We start from the raw sequence: 15,763 nt of genomic DNA on the forward strand, positions 1-15,763 counted from the left end.
TTTGAGAAGGGGGGGGGGCAAGTTTAGTGCTGTGTTTAGCATACCTCAATGGCCAATATCTAAAGATATAGTTCACAGCTGAAAAGGAAAAACAATAGTTGTCTGCTCTTCCTCGAGTCATCAACTTGGATCCTTATCCTTTTGTTTTCAGAAAACCTATCCACCAGAAAGTACATACAAATCACCACCTCTCCCATTATATCAAAACCTTAGCTAATTGAACCATACTGATCTATCTAAAAGAATCAATCACATCTACAATTTTTTTAGCTGATGTATATTAATTGCCATTCTGAACATCCAATGCACTACAGAAAAAATCGAGTTTAAATCCGTACCAAAAATTAGCTAGCCCTATCCTCTCACTGAAACATCTCCATCTAAGCCATGCTAGGTATACTGCATCTCTTACTTTTGCAAGCTTTTCTATTTTGCCAATGTCCACCTGGAGGAACACAGAAATTATGTCCATTACCTGCACTACAGCCATTCTGGAATAGCAGGCCATGCCGTAGATATGAATTGCTGTGTATGCAATAGGGAGGAAGCTTTCCTTTTATTATAGGAACATGAACAGATGCCAGGAATTATATCTAGGCAAAATAGTAAGAGTAATTTATTAGCTAAATAAATTTAGTTAATAATTATCTCTAGATATGTGTTTTCTCCATTACATTTCAACATGATTGATAAGCAGTATCTGTGTATCCATTACCAATTTAGGATGTCTCATCATCTGGCACTTGCAGACAAATATTACTAAAGTTGATAGTATATGAAGTAGAACTAGCTGTCTCCAGCATATAAAATGATTTCCTAAAATGCAGCCTCTCAAATGGTTTAATAAAGTTGGCTTTATTATATTTAAATAGGTTAAAGTATAACATCAGCCAATTTTGATATGAATAATTTTTCATTTGAAGTTCTTAATGATTTGAAAGGGGTAGGTCAGAGACTGTTGCTGATTCAATGTTAAGTATTATTATTATTCATGACACCTCCAAGGAGTCCAAAGACTCATCACGGGAGGACACCTACTGTACAACTCTCCGTCTCCACAGAACCTCTAATACCAATCTCCCACATCAATTAATAAGTATAAGTTATTAATAACTTTTATATGAAGGTTCCCCCCTTCCCTAAATGTATCACAGAACTAAAGCTAATCAATGTAGATACAAAACAATTAGTTTCAATACCTAATAAACTGTATATTTGTATATAAATTTTACATATATATATAATTTCTCTTCCCTCCCCCCCTCCTCAGTTATTTTGTTTCCATTATGAAGCTACAAACAAAAAAGCTGCCTTTAATTACATGGTTTGAAACTACTATTCTGCTAATGTAACAATACACATACAAAAAAAAAAAAAAAACTGTAGGATGTTGTATAGAAACTGAACCCTGATAGAATAAAACCCAGAAATCTAGTTTTGATCAGCAGGGCACTACAGGAATGCTGAGAAAGAAGTAACAGAATAGAACCATTAAAATTAAATTTGTGCAATGTACATCTGAAGAAACACAGATATTATGTCCATTACCTGCACTACAGCCATAATGATATAGGAGAAGAACCTAGTTCTAAATGCTATTAGCCCACCCTCTACAAATGAAATATTCAAGTACAGTAGACCCCTCTGTTTTGCAACCACCTACTTTTACTTTTTTTTTTTAATGGCTATAAGAATGAGGTGCCTGTGATGAGTATTCGCCAGCAGTTTTCTGGCTGAAACAACAGCAAATAACTGCAAGGGAATATTATAACTGGTATGAATGATCTCTAATAACTGAATCAATAATGGCTTATTTATCTACTAACTTTTACATTGCAAAATAATGTACACACACACATCTGTTTTAAAAAACTGGTGCTATGCCTGGATAAGGCAGTTGAGGAAGATGCCCTAACAATCCAAGAGGTTTGAAGAAAATTCAGCATTTGGATGCTGCAGAAACTGTCAGAGATAACCTAGAATGAGCTCATTAAAATCCAATGAAAAATAACTGTTCACAGTTATTTTTCATTGGATTTTAATGTGATATTATATATAGCTCAAATGTATTTCCAAAAATGCAACCTCAATTCATGACATTGAACCTTCTAGGAATTTAGGGTTCAAATTATGATGGCTTGCTTAACTGTTTTCTGTTGATCTAGCAGCCCATACTGTAGTGGGACATTGGATGGTGGGACATTTATCCTTTTGGATGGAAAAGTCTCTGGGTTTGAATTGCATCCAGCACTCATGTAACCTCTATAAGGACTTTCAGCCAGGCTTATACCAAGGTAACCAGATTTTTACCTCCCTGCAAAACTGACACATACATTAGTCTCACTGCAATCATTGTAACCAAATCCAAAGGTGGGTTGATTTTACTCAAATATAAATAAGAACAATAATTTACTTAGAATACTATTAAAAAGATCAGATATCTTTAAATGAATTCTTGTTATAATTCATAAGTAACTACATCATGAATTAAGGTCCAATGCATCATCTAAAATTACTTCAAGTGCTGTATGTATATGTATCTATGGCCAGTCTATTAAGAGTAAACCCCAAGTCCTCAACATTCTATGAGGTGTGGAAAGTGTTAAAATCCCATGAAAAGTAACTTTTCACAGTGTTAATTAAAACTCTCTGAAGGTTTGGAATCTCTTTGGAAAAGGCAGCAACGACTGGTTGACATCACAAACTGGTCAGCTCTAAAAATCTGAAGAGAATGCAAACTAATTGGTGAATCACATGAAAAGGAGCTTACTATGCTGACTCTTGGATTATTAAAGTTGCCTCAGACCAAAACATCTGGTCCTTGCTGACATCTACTTATCCCACAGATGCTCCAAGTAGGCTTGAGATCTAATGACTGAGCAGGCAGTGAATTACAATAAAATTTCAAGGCTAGATAATTCAAAATGGTTTATTATTCTACTCTAGAGGTACTTTATTAAACTGATCAAGAGACCACCCTTATCACCACGAAATGTTAAAACCTGACATGCTATCAGTATGGATCTAATAAATTTAGTTTAATCCTTTATCCAAGTGTGAGCAAACAAAGTTTGCGCCTGAAAGTATCTTCAGGACTGGGGTAAGGTGGTACAACACCAGGAAGACTCCTTGCAAAGGTGGAGCAAGCTACCAAAACTCCTATATCTCAGTATCTCCCACAATGCAAAAATCCTGAAGATACTTTCAGGCGCAAACTTTGTTTGCTCACACTTGGATAAAGGATTAAACTAAATTTATTATATTCTAACCAAGTGAAAAATAAACTTTCAACATCTTCCTCTAAATCCAGAGTAATTTATTAAAAAGGTGGCACACCAATTGGCAACTCCTATAGGTAGAGATGACTTGCTAATGCTTCTGGCTGGTATCTCCACTTGGGCCTGGCTCCCACTGAAGAGACCTCAATAAAGGTCGAAACTAGGCTGGGTAGTGGCCCTTCCCTTAATGCATAGCATTAGACATATCTGCAAGGAGATGTGTTTTGCATTATGGGAGATACTGAGATATACTTGCTCCACCTTTGCAAGCAGTCGCCCTGGTGTTGTACCACCTTACCCCAGTCCTGAAGATACTTTCAGGCGTAAACTTTGTTTGCTCACACTTGGATAAAGGATTAAACTAAATTTATTATATTCTAACCAAGTGAAAAATAAACTTTCATCAGTATGGATCAACCAGAGCTGTTGTTTCAGATGCATTTTTTTCCCCTCTAATTATAGTGTTCCTCTTTGTATGGCACCAGTAGTTGGTTGTATTTAGCTAACAGACTTGTAAAAGTAGCTATACCTTATCTGTTAAGGGACATTACATTATAATCTGCTCTTTAAAGATCACTGCATTGCTATTTGGCTGATTGTGGTCCATTTGTTAAAGATGCATGATTCCTGTAAACCCTCCTTTCACCCTGCACAAGGCTGTATCATTCAGAGTCCACTGTGGACTGAATGCAAACAAAAAAGGCTGCCTTTAATTACCTGGTTTAAAACTACTATTCTGCTTACTGGAGACAATTGTGCCGATGTAACAATACACACGCATGTACACAAAAAACAGGATTGCATAGATGGTATACTTTTTGTGCTGAAAAAAACCGAGCTGTTGATGTTTAATGAAAAGTGGGTTGGACTGCAAAGAATTAAATTGCTAATACATAAAAAATAGCAATTATTGCCTTTTAATTAAAAATAAAATAGAAGGGCAAAAATCACTTTTTTTTATGTATTAGCAATTTCAGGAATAAGATTTTTTTTTTTTTTTTTGCTTAATCAGACAAACATCACCACCCTTCACTAGCCTGCAGATTTTTGTGAAGTGCAAAAATTATTCAGCGTCATAAAAGTAATTTTGCATTTTCACAGTATATGTAGAAGCAGTCAAGAAGGTAAATGCAATTTAATCCTTTGCAGTCCAAACCATTTTCACTAAATATCAGTCATGTTCAATTTTAACAAAATAATTTTAAGTAAAATTTGAAACAAAGGAAAAACTATTGAAAGAAGTATTTCATCATTTTCTGGTACTCAAGGGGTGAATCCCTTGATTCACGTGTTATGAGCCATCAAACCTCAAAAGGTTTGATGGCTCATAACACCACTTTTTTTTTTTTTTTGGTGTAATACCATAAAATTATATATCAATGGAAAGATAATTTAATCAAGAATGTAATGCAACAGAGATTGTTCAATTATCTGTATTCTATGAAAAGTTATAGCCAAATAATCAGAAAAAAAGAAGCACAACTTTCTTAGGTTGATACGAAGTAGCTTTCCTTCATTTGAATGTAGCCAATGAGCATGAGTGTTTAGAGAGCCAATCAGGTGTCATCTTGTTTTGGCACTGAGCCAATAAGGTCACAGTAGGATTCAGCTATTGATGTCATGTATTGGAGCTGAGAGGAGGACATTTGTCAGTGTGTTGTGTGATTGCTATCAAGTTTTTTTTTTTTTTTTTTTTTGTGTGTGTGTTCTTTCATTTAGTGAGCTTGTAAAACGTAATAAAATTATAGAAATGCACAAAGAGTTGACTGGTCACCCAGAAAGCGATGTAAAATAGTACTATTAAGTGAACAAGGCTACAGTTATAAAGAAATTAGAAGAAAAATTGGTGGAAACTTAACCAAAGGTGGCATTTCTAAATTTTTGAAGAAGTATAAGGAAACTCAGTCACTACAAAACCAGACTGGTAAAGGCAGGAAAAGGTGCACAACAGCAAGTGATGATAGAAGAATTGAGAGACTGTGCTTACGTGACAGAAGAAAATCATCTGGGTGTATACAAGATGAAATGGTGCAATACAATATGAAGTTCAGTGCAAGTACTGTTTGGTGCAGACTGCAGGAATTTTCCATGAAAAAAGCCATTTTTATCCCTCAAACAAAGGTTGAAAAGATTAAACTGGGCTAAAATCCATGTTAACTGGACAGTGGAACAATGGGACAGTGTTATTTGGAGTGATGAGACCAAAATCTCCCTGTTCGGTAGTGATGGCATAAAATATGTAAAGAGAAGAATCAGAGAAGATTTGCATCCTGATTGCATTACACCTATCGTGAAACACCCACTTAGTGCCTGGGGTTGTATGACATCAAAAGGTGTGAGCAGAATTTGCATGATTAATGGGAATATAAATGCCCAAAAATACATATATGAAATACTTGAGCCTAAACTGAAGCATTTATATTTCAACAGGATTCAGCTCCATGTCATGTTGCTGCTGTGTGCAAAAAGTGATTTCAAGATCATATTCCACTGCTGGCATGGTTTTCTATTTTGCTACTTTAATTTTCTTTTTTCATAAAAAATTTTCATAAAGCATTTATGAAAATAAAATATGAACAATTAAGAAGCAGAATTTAGCTTCAATTTACTGCATGCAAGTGACTTATCATTTTCATCATGCCCAAGTCAACTATCACTAAGACAAAAATAAGAATCTCGCACTACAAAATATTTGTTAGTGTTATATAAATTATAATTGCATTTTTATTTCCTTTCCCTTATTGTCTGTACTGAAACAAAAAAAGATTGTTGGCAAGACTGTTAACTCTTTCTATAGAAAGAAATTTAATGGTAATACTGTTTTCACTGTGTTCAAAGTTTTAGTTCCTGACTCGGTTATATCCTACAAAATCTATTCTTAGCCATATGTTATTCTGATTCACAGTTGTTCACTGCTAAATGCCATGCATCACCAATGTCATTTAGCCACTTTGTAGACAATGCATTTGAGTTTGTATTTTTATTGTTTTTCTTAAATAAATGAAAATAATTTTATTTATGCTATAAATTTATTAATATCATTGTATAAGCAAATCACTATACACATGCATCTTTTATAACATGGCAACTCTTGGTAATAACATACAATAGATATATTCTTCTTCCCTTCAGAGGTATTAGGCCTGGTGGCCTGTTACGGAGCCATCTTTAGCCCTTCTTAGCCATACTCGTCCCAAGGATAAGGTGGCTAAGTCCTATGTCTGTAGTTGCGTGTGTTCACGGGCCGGTTTTGCCTGCTTGGGGGAGGAAAATCCCCAGATAAATTGGGGAGAAAAAACCCTGCTGTCCATGCCCAAGAAAGATCCTTAAGCTCCTCACGTCGGCGACAGGAATCAAACCCAGGACACTCCTTTCCCAGGCATATGGTTGTGAAGCCCATAGTCACTTGGCTAACCGTGCAGACAATGGATAAATGCATCTTTTAATTTTGGGAAAAAAACTAAATTTTTTTTTTTATCTCCCTACCGGCCAAGGTTGATGAAATAGCGAGATCAAATTGCACTTCTTATCCATGTTATTCAATAGGTGTTAGAGAATCATATCCAGATTTAGTTAGATGTCTATAGACGTCATGGCCGGTTTGTGTGTGTGTGTGGGGGGGGGGAAGGTAATGTTATGGTCTGTATATATAAAAATATAAATAACATCAAAGAAACGTTCAATATTAAAACTACCTAAGCAAGATTATATTACTTGTATTTACTAGTCAAGTCATGAGCATTGACATGCAACAGTTTACTAATTTCTTAGTAACATTGTGTTGCTCTTCTTCCATACCAGCTACCCCTACAAATGCCTCCTTTGGAACCCCCCCCTCCTTTTTTTTTTTTGAAAATCAAAAGGTATGAAAGTCGCTTGAACAGAAAGATGGCTAAACTGTGTTAGATATTCCAAACATCATCCAATCTATTTAATAACCTGTTTCCGGATGATTTGTACTGCAGTAAGAAGCTTTCTATTTATTTTTTAAACAAGTATTCATTCTTTTTTTTTTTTTTTTTTTTTTTTTTTAAATCAGCTCTACACAAACTATCACAAAACCTACAACTGTGTGTGAGAGAACATAGATTAAGACATTCTTAAGCAGAAGATGACACCATGCCAGTCCTGATTTATGGCATTCCACACAACTACTACAAGCCATCAAATACTTTGGCAACAAACAAAAATGTCATACATTGATCATAACTGTTTTACAAGAAAATTTAAAAAAGCCTCACAAATGATTAGGATCCCAACACAATGCAATAAAAATTAAGTCTTAAGTTTACATCAAGTATGGTCTGCTTTCATCAAAAATTTAACTGGATATAACATTATATGTAAAAGTTGTGAAGTTATCAAAACATTTAATACGTGTAATTAACTGTCAATAGGCTTTTGTTGTGTAAAACCTTTCTGTACCCCTGATGATGTAAGTCTTACGACTTATGAAACTTATCTGGTTTTAATTGCTTATTTTTATTAAACTCAGTTATATCATAACGTGATCTCAATACTGAAAACTACCAACAGAAGCTTACGTTTGCAAAACAGGACTTGTTTTTCTGGAAGTACCAAAATCCATCAGATCACTCTGCTCCTGGCAAATAGTAAGGAGATTAAAGTTTAAGACAATGGTCAAAGAAAATATCCATTTGGATACTGAAAAGAAAAAAAAATCTGGTCTCGACAACCCTTATTTGACCCAAACATGGTTCGTTCTTCTTAACCCTCTTCTCACATTCTTGCATAAAATCTTATTTGTAACACTGGACCACTTAATATGAGCATTCTTCATATTCTCATCTTCTGTCAATGTTAACATTTTGGAAAAATTATGTGGAATTCACTGTAAATAGTACATTTGCCAAATATATTTTGAAATTACAAGTAATGTTGAGACACTGCTAGTGTGAAGGGGAAAAAAAAAAAAGCTATTCCGATTATTACTAAGTATAAACTGAATGCAATATAAGTAACCAGCAAGATATTCACAGCACTAACAGTGGTTCCATAATCCAAAAAAGATTTGTCAGATAATGAGATCAACTAATGATGCACCTTGTGAGCAATGATTAACTGTCACCAATGAGCATAAGTTGAAAGCCACTTGCAAGTTATTTCTCTGAGGAATGAAAACTATTGATTTGTAATGAATAGAAAACATGCACAAACTTAGCAATGGTTTCCATAAATCACACAAATTTCAGAGAATCAATTTCGATGTCACTTTTGTGTCAAATAATTTTTTTTGAATCAACTGTTGGATTATGTTCACAGCAACACAATAAAAATTACATTCCTAGTTATCATCCAATGAAACCACGATACACACAAATGCTCATAATTAAGCTTATCTTTCTCTTAATTTGAAAAGGATCATGAATTTTCTTTTTGAAGCATTGGTGTGCAGTATGGGAAATACTTCATGGAGAAGGCTGTTTTCCAGAGAACAAAGGTGGATGAAAGATGAGTGGGAGTAGCAGTTGTAAATGGATGCTGGGCAACTGCTGCTTGTGTTGGTTTAGGCATAACAGAAATGGGGAGAAGCAAAGTGATGGATGCTTATTCTATGAAATAAGCATCAGTGGAAGTGCATCTGTAGAAAAGCACAGACTCCAGCTACTGCCTGATAGTTGCTGAAGCAAGTTTGAGGGAGAAGGATCATGAACTAGTTCAGCTGTCCTCTTTTAGATGGCATTAGGTTATAGAATTTTGATCATCCTAAATGTCAAAATAGTATTCAAAGTTTTTTTTGTTGTTGTTGGGTTTTTTAGCTGGACAACAAAAAAGTATATTTGGATGTTGAGGAAACTATAGATGTGATGTTTTTGTATCCAGCAAGGTCTAGAGATAAATATCAGTTTCATAGTATTTAAGATGATTAGGTTGTTTTATCCTAAATTGAAGCTAGGACCAATCTGAAAATAATCTAAATTCATCAAGGAATATCATTATTAACTAATGTAAGTTGCCTTTACTTCTTCTGTCATATTAGTATAAGGACAGAAAAACTGGTTCTGCAATAAGTAACTGAAAAAGCTTAATTTCAGTATAGAACAAAGGGCTCAAGCTTGGTGCAATTGATAATTGCAATTTCACTAAATAATAATGCACAAGTTTATCTCCAAAAATTTATGCAGTGTAGTTCAGTAATAAACCCAAGTGATGAATATTTAACCATTTGAGCATGAAAATATCTGTATCAATACTGATAAGTCTGGTCAAAGAACAATTATCGAGTGTTATACACTACAGGTGAACAGCGTCCAATCTGGAGCTACTGTTTACTTTTAACTCATTTGAATGGGAACAAACTTTTATTTAGCCATGCTATCAGTAAAATTCTCATGATTTCAAACAGAAATGAAGACTCCATAAAATGCCTATGATACTGGAAAGTGGAAATAAGAGTAATTTTCTTGAACTGTATCTCACAAATATTGTGAGGTAAAATTCAAGAACATTTTTTTGAAGCATTGAACTACAATTTATTAATTAATCAAGGATTCTTTTTTTCTTTTATTTCTCTAGCCTTCATCCCATCTCAATGATTATTACAAAACAACTATTGTATACAAATGTAAAAAAAAAAAATAAATAATAAAATACTTTTTATTACAAACATTTATACTTACCCCCAAAAGCACAGGATTAGAAAAGTATGTAGCTTCTGTCTCAGACGATTTCACAAAAGTACACTCCACAACTCCTTCTTTTCCTTTCATTGCACTAATTAGCTACACAAATTCATAAAACCAAAATTCTTTTATATTTAGAAGAAGCAACGATAACAGAGCAATCAAAAGACATACATGCATTATATATAGTATGATCTTGATCAACAGAGTAAATTATTATTATTTTAAATCAGAGCCAAGTTCTTTAAATTAAAGAATTCTCCCTTAGTTTTTGGATACTTCTGGTCAAAGCAGAGACCTGATATTTTGGACAGACAGAATGAATTACCTCTGGATTAAGGAACTTACAGCATGTCCTGGAATTAACGACTTCATGGTATGAAAGAAGAGCAAAGTTACTGTACAAATTTTCTTATAGATTTTATTCTGTACATAATCTTGCTTCCCTGGCACAAAAATTAATTGTCAAGTTTGGCCCTAATGACCCAGAGGTGAGAAGTATTCTATAAGGATATGAAGGAGTTGTTGGACAAAAAGAAAGGGTGAAGATTTTAACTGTCCTGCCATGTTATGCTATGATAGAGGTAAACTGAGGAGGTCAATGATAGCAAACAAATCAATCAGGTTGTGCAGAAAGAATGATGTAAGGTTTGCAGACCTGTGGTCTGAGTTTGATGGATGGAAGAATTTGTATAATGCTGACAGACTACACTTAAACATTTTCAGTGTTAGGTATCGACAGAGAAAGAGAGAGAGCTTTGTTCACTAAGAGTGCAGAAGCATAGTCAGGAAAACTTGAGCAATTGGGATGGATGCAGGTGAATATGCAAAGGCACCCAAAAAAGGCGAGTGAGTGTGAAAATGACCAATAAATGTGCAATCTAGTCTCTCAAGTAACAATATCCCAAGTAATCAGAAATAAAGGTGGCTGGAGCCTAAAGGGATGCTACAATTTCTATATATTATTCCAGAAGTAACGAGGAGGAGGAAGAGTTTTTGGCATTGATTAGTGCAACCTCACCGAAGGTTATAAGCATTAACAAATGCCCCAAACCCCACTCTCTTGTTCCTGTTACTTCTGTTACTAGTGGTGTGCCGGAGGGTACTGTTCTTGGACCACTGCTGTTTAATCTGTTCATTAACAATATAGGGAAGGATCTAAGTGGAACAGTTCATTTGTTCGCTGATGATGCAAAGTTGGGGAGGGCGATAGTGAATGCAGAAGATGTCAAAGTCTTGCAGGATGACTTAGATAGATTGGAGTGTGAAAATGACCAATAAATGTGCAATCTAGTCTCTCAAGTAACAATATCCCAAGTAATCAGAAATAAAGCTGGAGCCTAAAGGGATGCTACAATTTCTATATATTATTCCAGAAGTAACGAGGAGGAGGAAGAGTTTTTGGCATTGATTAGTGCAACCTCACCGAAGGTTATAAGCATTAACAAATGCCCCAAACCCCACTCTCTTGTTTCTGTTACTAGTGGTGTGCCGGAGGGTTCTGTTCTTGGACCACTGCTGTTTAATCTGTTCATTAACAATATAGGGAAGGATCTAAGTGGAACAGTTCATTTGTTCGCTGATGATGCAAAGTTGGGGAGGGCGATAGTGAATGCAGAAGATGTCAAAGTCTTGCAGGATGACTTAGATAGATTGGAGTTCTGGGCTAAGGAGAATGGATGTCAATTTAATGTGACAAAATGTAAGGTTATGCATTTTGGGGTGAAAAGATTAGCAGCAGTATACCACATCAACAACTCACTTGGTTGTTGAAAAATACCTCGACGAGCAGAGACAAGCAAGTTATTGTACCTCTGTACCGAGCCTTGATAAGACCTCATCTTGACTACTGTGCCCCAGATTTGGTCACCTTGGTTCCTTCTTGATGTGGAGAAGGTGGAGAGGATCCAGAGGCGAGTGACTAAGATGATAGCAGGTCTATGGAATGAACCATATGAGAACAGGTTGAGGATTTGTGGGTTGCAGAAGCTAGTCGATAGGCGGAAAAGGGGAGATATGATTGAGACATTCAAATTGCTAAAAGGATTCTATAAGATTAATTCAGAGGATATTTTTGAGATCAGGACTGGTGGTGGGAGAACTAGGGGACACTTATGGAAGCTGGGCAAGAGTGTGGTTAGCAGGGGTGTCAGAGCTGGTGGGTTCTTTACTTTTAGAGTGGTAAATGAGTGGAATAAGCTGCCAGAGTCTGTTGCGGGTGCTATGACAGTGAGCGAGTTCAAGGCAAGGTATGATAGATACTGTGAGAATTTCGTATAGTTGTGTGGACATGATGTTTAGGGCCTCCCTTGATGAGTCTAAGGACTCCCTGGAGTAGCCTGAAATAATAATAATAATAATAATGATAGATACTGTGTGAATGTCGAATAGTTGTTCTTGACATGATGTTAGGGCCTCCCTCGATGAGTCTGTCGACTCCTTGGAGTTGCCCGGAATAATAATAATAATAATAACCTTTAACAGTTAGGGTATGCACGTGAGTAAATTTAGGAATCGGCCAGAGATACAGAATTTGCTTTCCTTATAGAATGAACACGTAAGAAGTGATACAGATATTAGAGTCAAGAAAATTTTTTAAGTCCTGTAGTTAAAGTAGGGAGGTTAAAAAAGAATAAGGGAAGTTAAAATATTTTAGGAAGAGCAAGCAACGACATAAATGGCGCACATGGCGATACCTAATGGTAGTGAGAGACACACAAAAGATATAACATAGGCTCCTACTACTGTGAAGAAGAAAGTTCAGTACAGGAAACGCACACCTCTTATCCCTCTAATAGCATTGGGGGGGCGGGGGAGCAAGAAATAAAGAAGAGAAAGGACCCAGTATAGAGACAATATAACATGTGCAGTAAGGCTTGGTCGTGCATCATGTACCTCAGGTTTACCACTCCCATGCTCACTAGAATTCAGCCCTCAGAAAAGTCCCGATATATGAAAAGTTCTGATAATCACCATGAAAACTGAAACTGTGCAATAAGGGAAAGAAAAGTCTTTCACCTGTTGCACAAATCAATCCTCAGCTGCTGCAGATATGACTTCATCATCAGTGGTAAGGTTTGTTCCTTTCCAGGTGTTTTTATGGCAGGTCTGTTGAATAAGGTGTGTGAGGCAGACATTGAAAGCCCAACCTGTGTATTGTCTGTAGGGTTTCATGAGCAGGTACGTTGTCCTACAGAAGCAACATGCCTCTGCTCAGTTTCCTTCAGAGCTGTTGAAGAAACTGTGGCTGCAACAGTTTTAACTTTTTTGAGATACTTGGTAAGGATTACACTATCCATATATCAAAAGACAAAAACAAGAACCTTCCCTGTTGACTTTTGGGTTTTGAACTTCTTTGGCTGTGGAGAACCTTTGTGTCTCCACTCCAATGACTGTTGTTTGGTCTCTGATCATAGTGATGAAGCCATATTTCATCAACAGTCACAATATGAGCCAAAAAATTTGCACCTGATTTTTTCTCAAAATGACCCAAAATCCTTTGAGATGAAAGCACATGTACTCTCATTTAGTTGGTATTCAAATATTTGGGGACCCACTTCACTGAGAGTTGCTGCATGTTCAGATGCTGGTGGATAATGACCCAAACTCATTCCCTGGATATCCCTAGAGTCTTTGCAATGTGTTTGGCTAGTATTCATCTATCATCTAGGATCATGGCTTGCACTGCATCGATGTCTTCAGATGTGATCGCTGCAGAAGATCTTCCTGACCTGGCAAGGAAGGGGGGGGGGATGGCCTCAGGATGCCCAGTTTTAAACTCAGTTACCCACCTGTCAACTGTTGGATATGCTGGGGCACATTCTGAAGTCTCACACAAAGTTGGATAAATCTCAGTCGCTTACGTTTCTTGTAGCACAAAAAACTTGATGACAGCTTGCACCTCTGTGTTTTCAACTTTCTTCAAAACCTCTGACATATCTTCTTATACTTCCTAAAAGAAAAAGAACAAATTATCACAATTTGATGAAACATGGGGGTTAAAGGGTTTAAGATGTGCTCTTTCTTAGCTATATCAGTTGCTTTAATATCATTTTTGTTATAGATGTTTAGCAGAACTTTTCAGTCTCCCCCCACCTTGTAGTAGCCTCATATGTTAACCTGAAACAAAAGACCATAGTAGGAGGCTGTGAAGAAGAAATAATATGCAGAATTCAACTTGGTTGGCTAGCCTTTGGAAAATACCATGAAGTGCTCAAAGGAAACATCCCAATCTGCCATAAAAGAAAAATATTTGACAATTGTATACTTCTGGTCATGACATATGGAAGTGAAACATGGACTTGGACTAAAAAATTGATCAACAAGTTGAGGATTACCCAGAGGAAAATGGACAGTTCATTACTCAATATCACCATTCTAGACAAAGTTCAATACATGGGCCAGAGCCAGACTAGGGTGAGAGACATATATCAGCATTAAAAAGATCCAAGTGGCAATGAGCAGGTCATATACTACAAGAAGTAACACCCTTCCCTATCTCTTTAATCTCATCCTCTCAAAGAAATAGTGGGAGGATGAGATTAAAGAGATAGCTGGAACTGTGGCATAGAAACACTCAAGATAGGAATGAATAGAAGACTTTGGGAGGAAGGGGCCTACATCCAGTAGTGAACAAAGAAAATGGCTGAAGAAGAATGTCACTTACCTGAAATCATCGTAATGAACTAAATATCAGACCGTACCATTAAAATCAAGTATATATAAGTCAAAACTCTAACAATTCTAAATTAAAAATTTAGAAATTTTTTTACCTTAGATAAAGAATCAAAGGGCCTGCAATTTGGGATTTAGCTGACCAAACTCGATTCTTACTGGCTCAAACCATAATGCAAAATGATGGTACACCATGACAGAATTTTCTGCCAGCTGGGATACTGAGCCAGCCAGCCAGCAGGGAACCAGTGCAAACAACAAAAAGTCAACTAGTGAACCAAATCCAAACTCAACATGAGCAAATTTTAAGCCTGGCACCATCAACATAAGAAACGTCAATGGAAAAGAAATTGAATTGTTACCGAAACAAAGAAAACAAAACTTTCTAAGTAACAAATACAAAACACTTTATTTGTTCATCCTACAGATGTTCAATAAGATTGAGATCACAGCTCTGTGGAAGCCAGTCAAGTGTGGTGACTATCATGTCCACAAATCATGCAATTACAGCAGCAGCTGTATGAAATGTGCATTTCTTGATGAAAGAGAAAATGGTCAGTTCCATAGAAACACCACAAAGTAAGAGCATTGCATTGTCCACAATGTACAGATACCCCACGAAGTTCAATGTTCGTGGCACCACAAAAAGAGGTCCGAGGCCAAACAAGGAAAAACAGGATCATACCATAACACTGCCACCTCCAAATATTCATAGTTGGGATTTACATACTCTGGTAACAGATGTTCACCAGGCATCTGCCACACTTGTTCATCTGCTCACAGCAAGTGTAATGTGATTTGTTGCTTCATAACACAGCTTTCCAAGCCTCCATGTCCCAATGTACATCTTTTCGCACTACTGAAGATGATAATGAATGTTGGTTCATGTAAAACAGGCTTGCATATTGCAGTCCTACCATGGAAACCCATGTTATGAGCCTTGAACTCTGCATTCACTGTGTCTGCCAACGAATGGCAGTTTTTCTTTATTATCCTTCATAACATCCTACATTCACATCTGGTGAGTCATTCAACTGCAGGTAGCACTTGCAGTTAACTTCCTGCGCTTCCTGTGATATCACTGATTGTTCACATGAGATGGCATCCTATCACATTGCCTCTTTCAAACTCCATCAATTCCCCTTCTCAGAGCTATTTCACCTGGAC

The 15,763-nt window shown here is 36.3% G+C and overlaps 1 protein-coding gene across 1 annotated transcript in view; it reads right to left on the reverse strand.

Annotated features, from left to right (window-relative positions):
• Positions 1-15,763, reverse strand: part of Mdh2 (malate dehydrogenase 2) — a 137,747-nt gene that overhangs the window by 2,323 nt on the left and 119,661 nt on the right. Inside the window, exon 7 of the mRNA XM_090406025.1 lies at positions 9,920-10,021. Coding sequence (XP_090262151.1) covers positions 9,920-10,021 — 102 coding nt within the window. The remainder of the gene's footprint in view (positions 1-9,919; positions 10,022-15,763) is intronic.

The sequence above is a fragment of the Typopeltis vanoorti genome, chromosome 16, assembly GCF_054136105.1.
Source record: "Typopeltis vanoorti isolate ZY-2024b chromosome 16, IOZ_Tvanoo_1.0, whole genome shotgun sequence".
Lineage (NCBI taxonomy): Eukaryota > Metazoa > Arthropoda > Arachnida > Uropygi > Thelyphonidae > Typopeltis > Typopeltis vanoorti.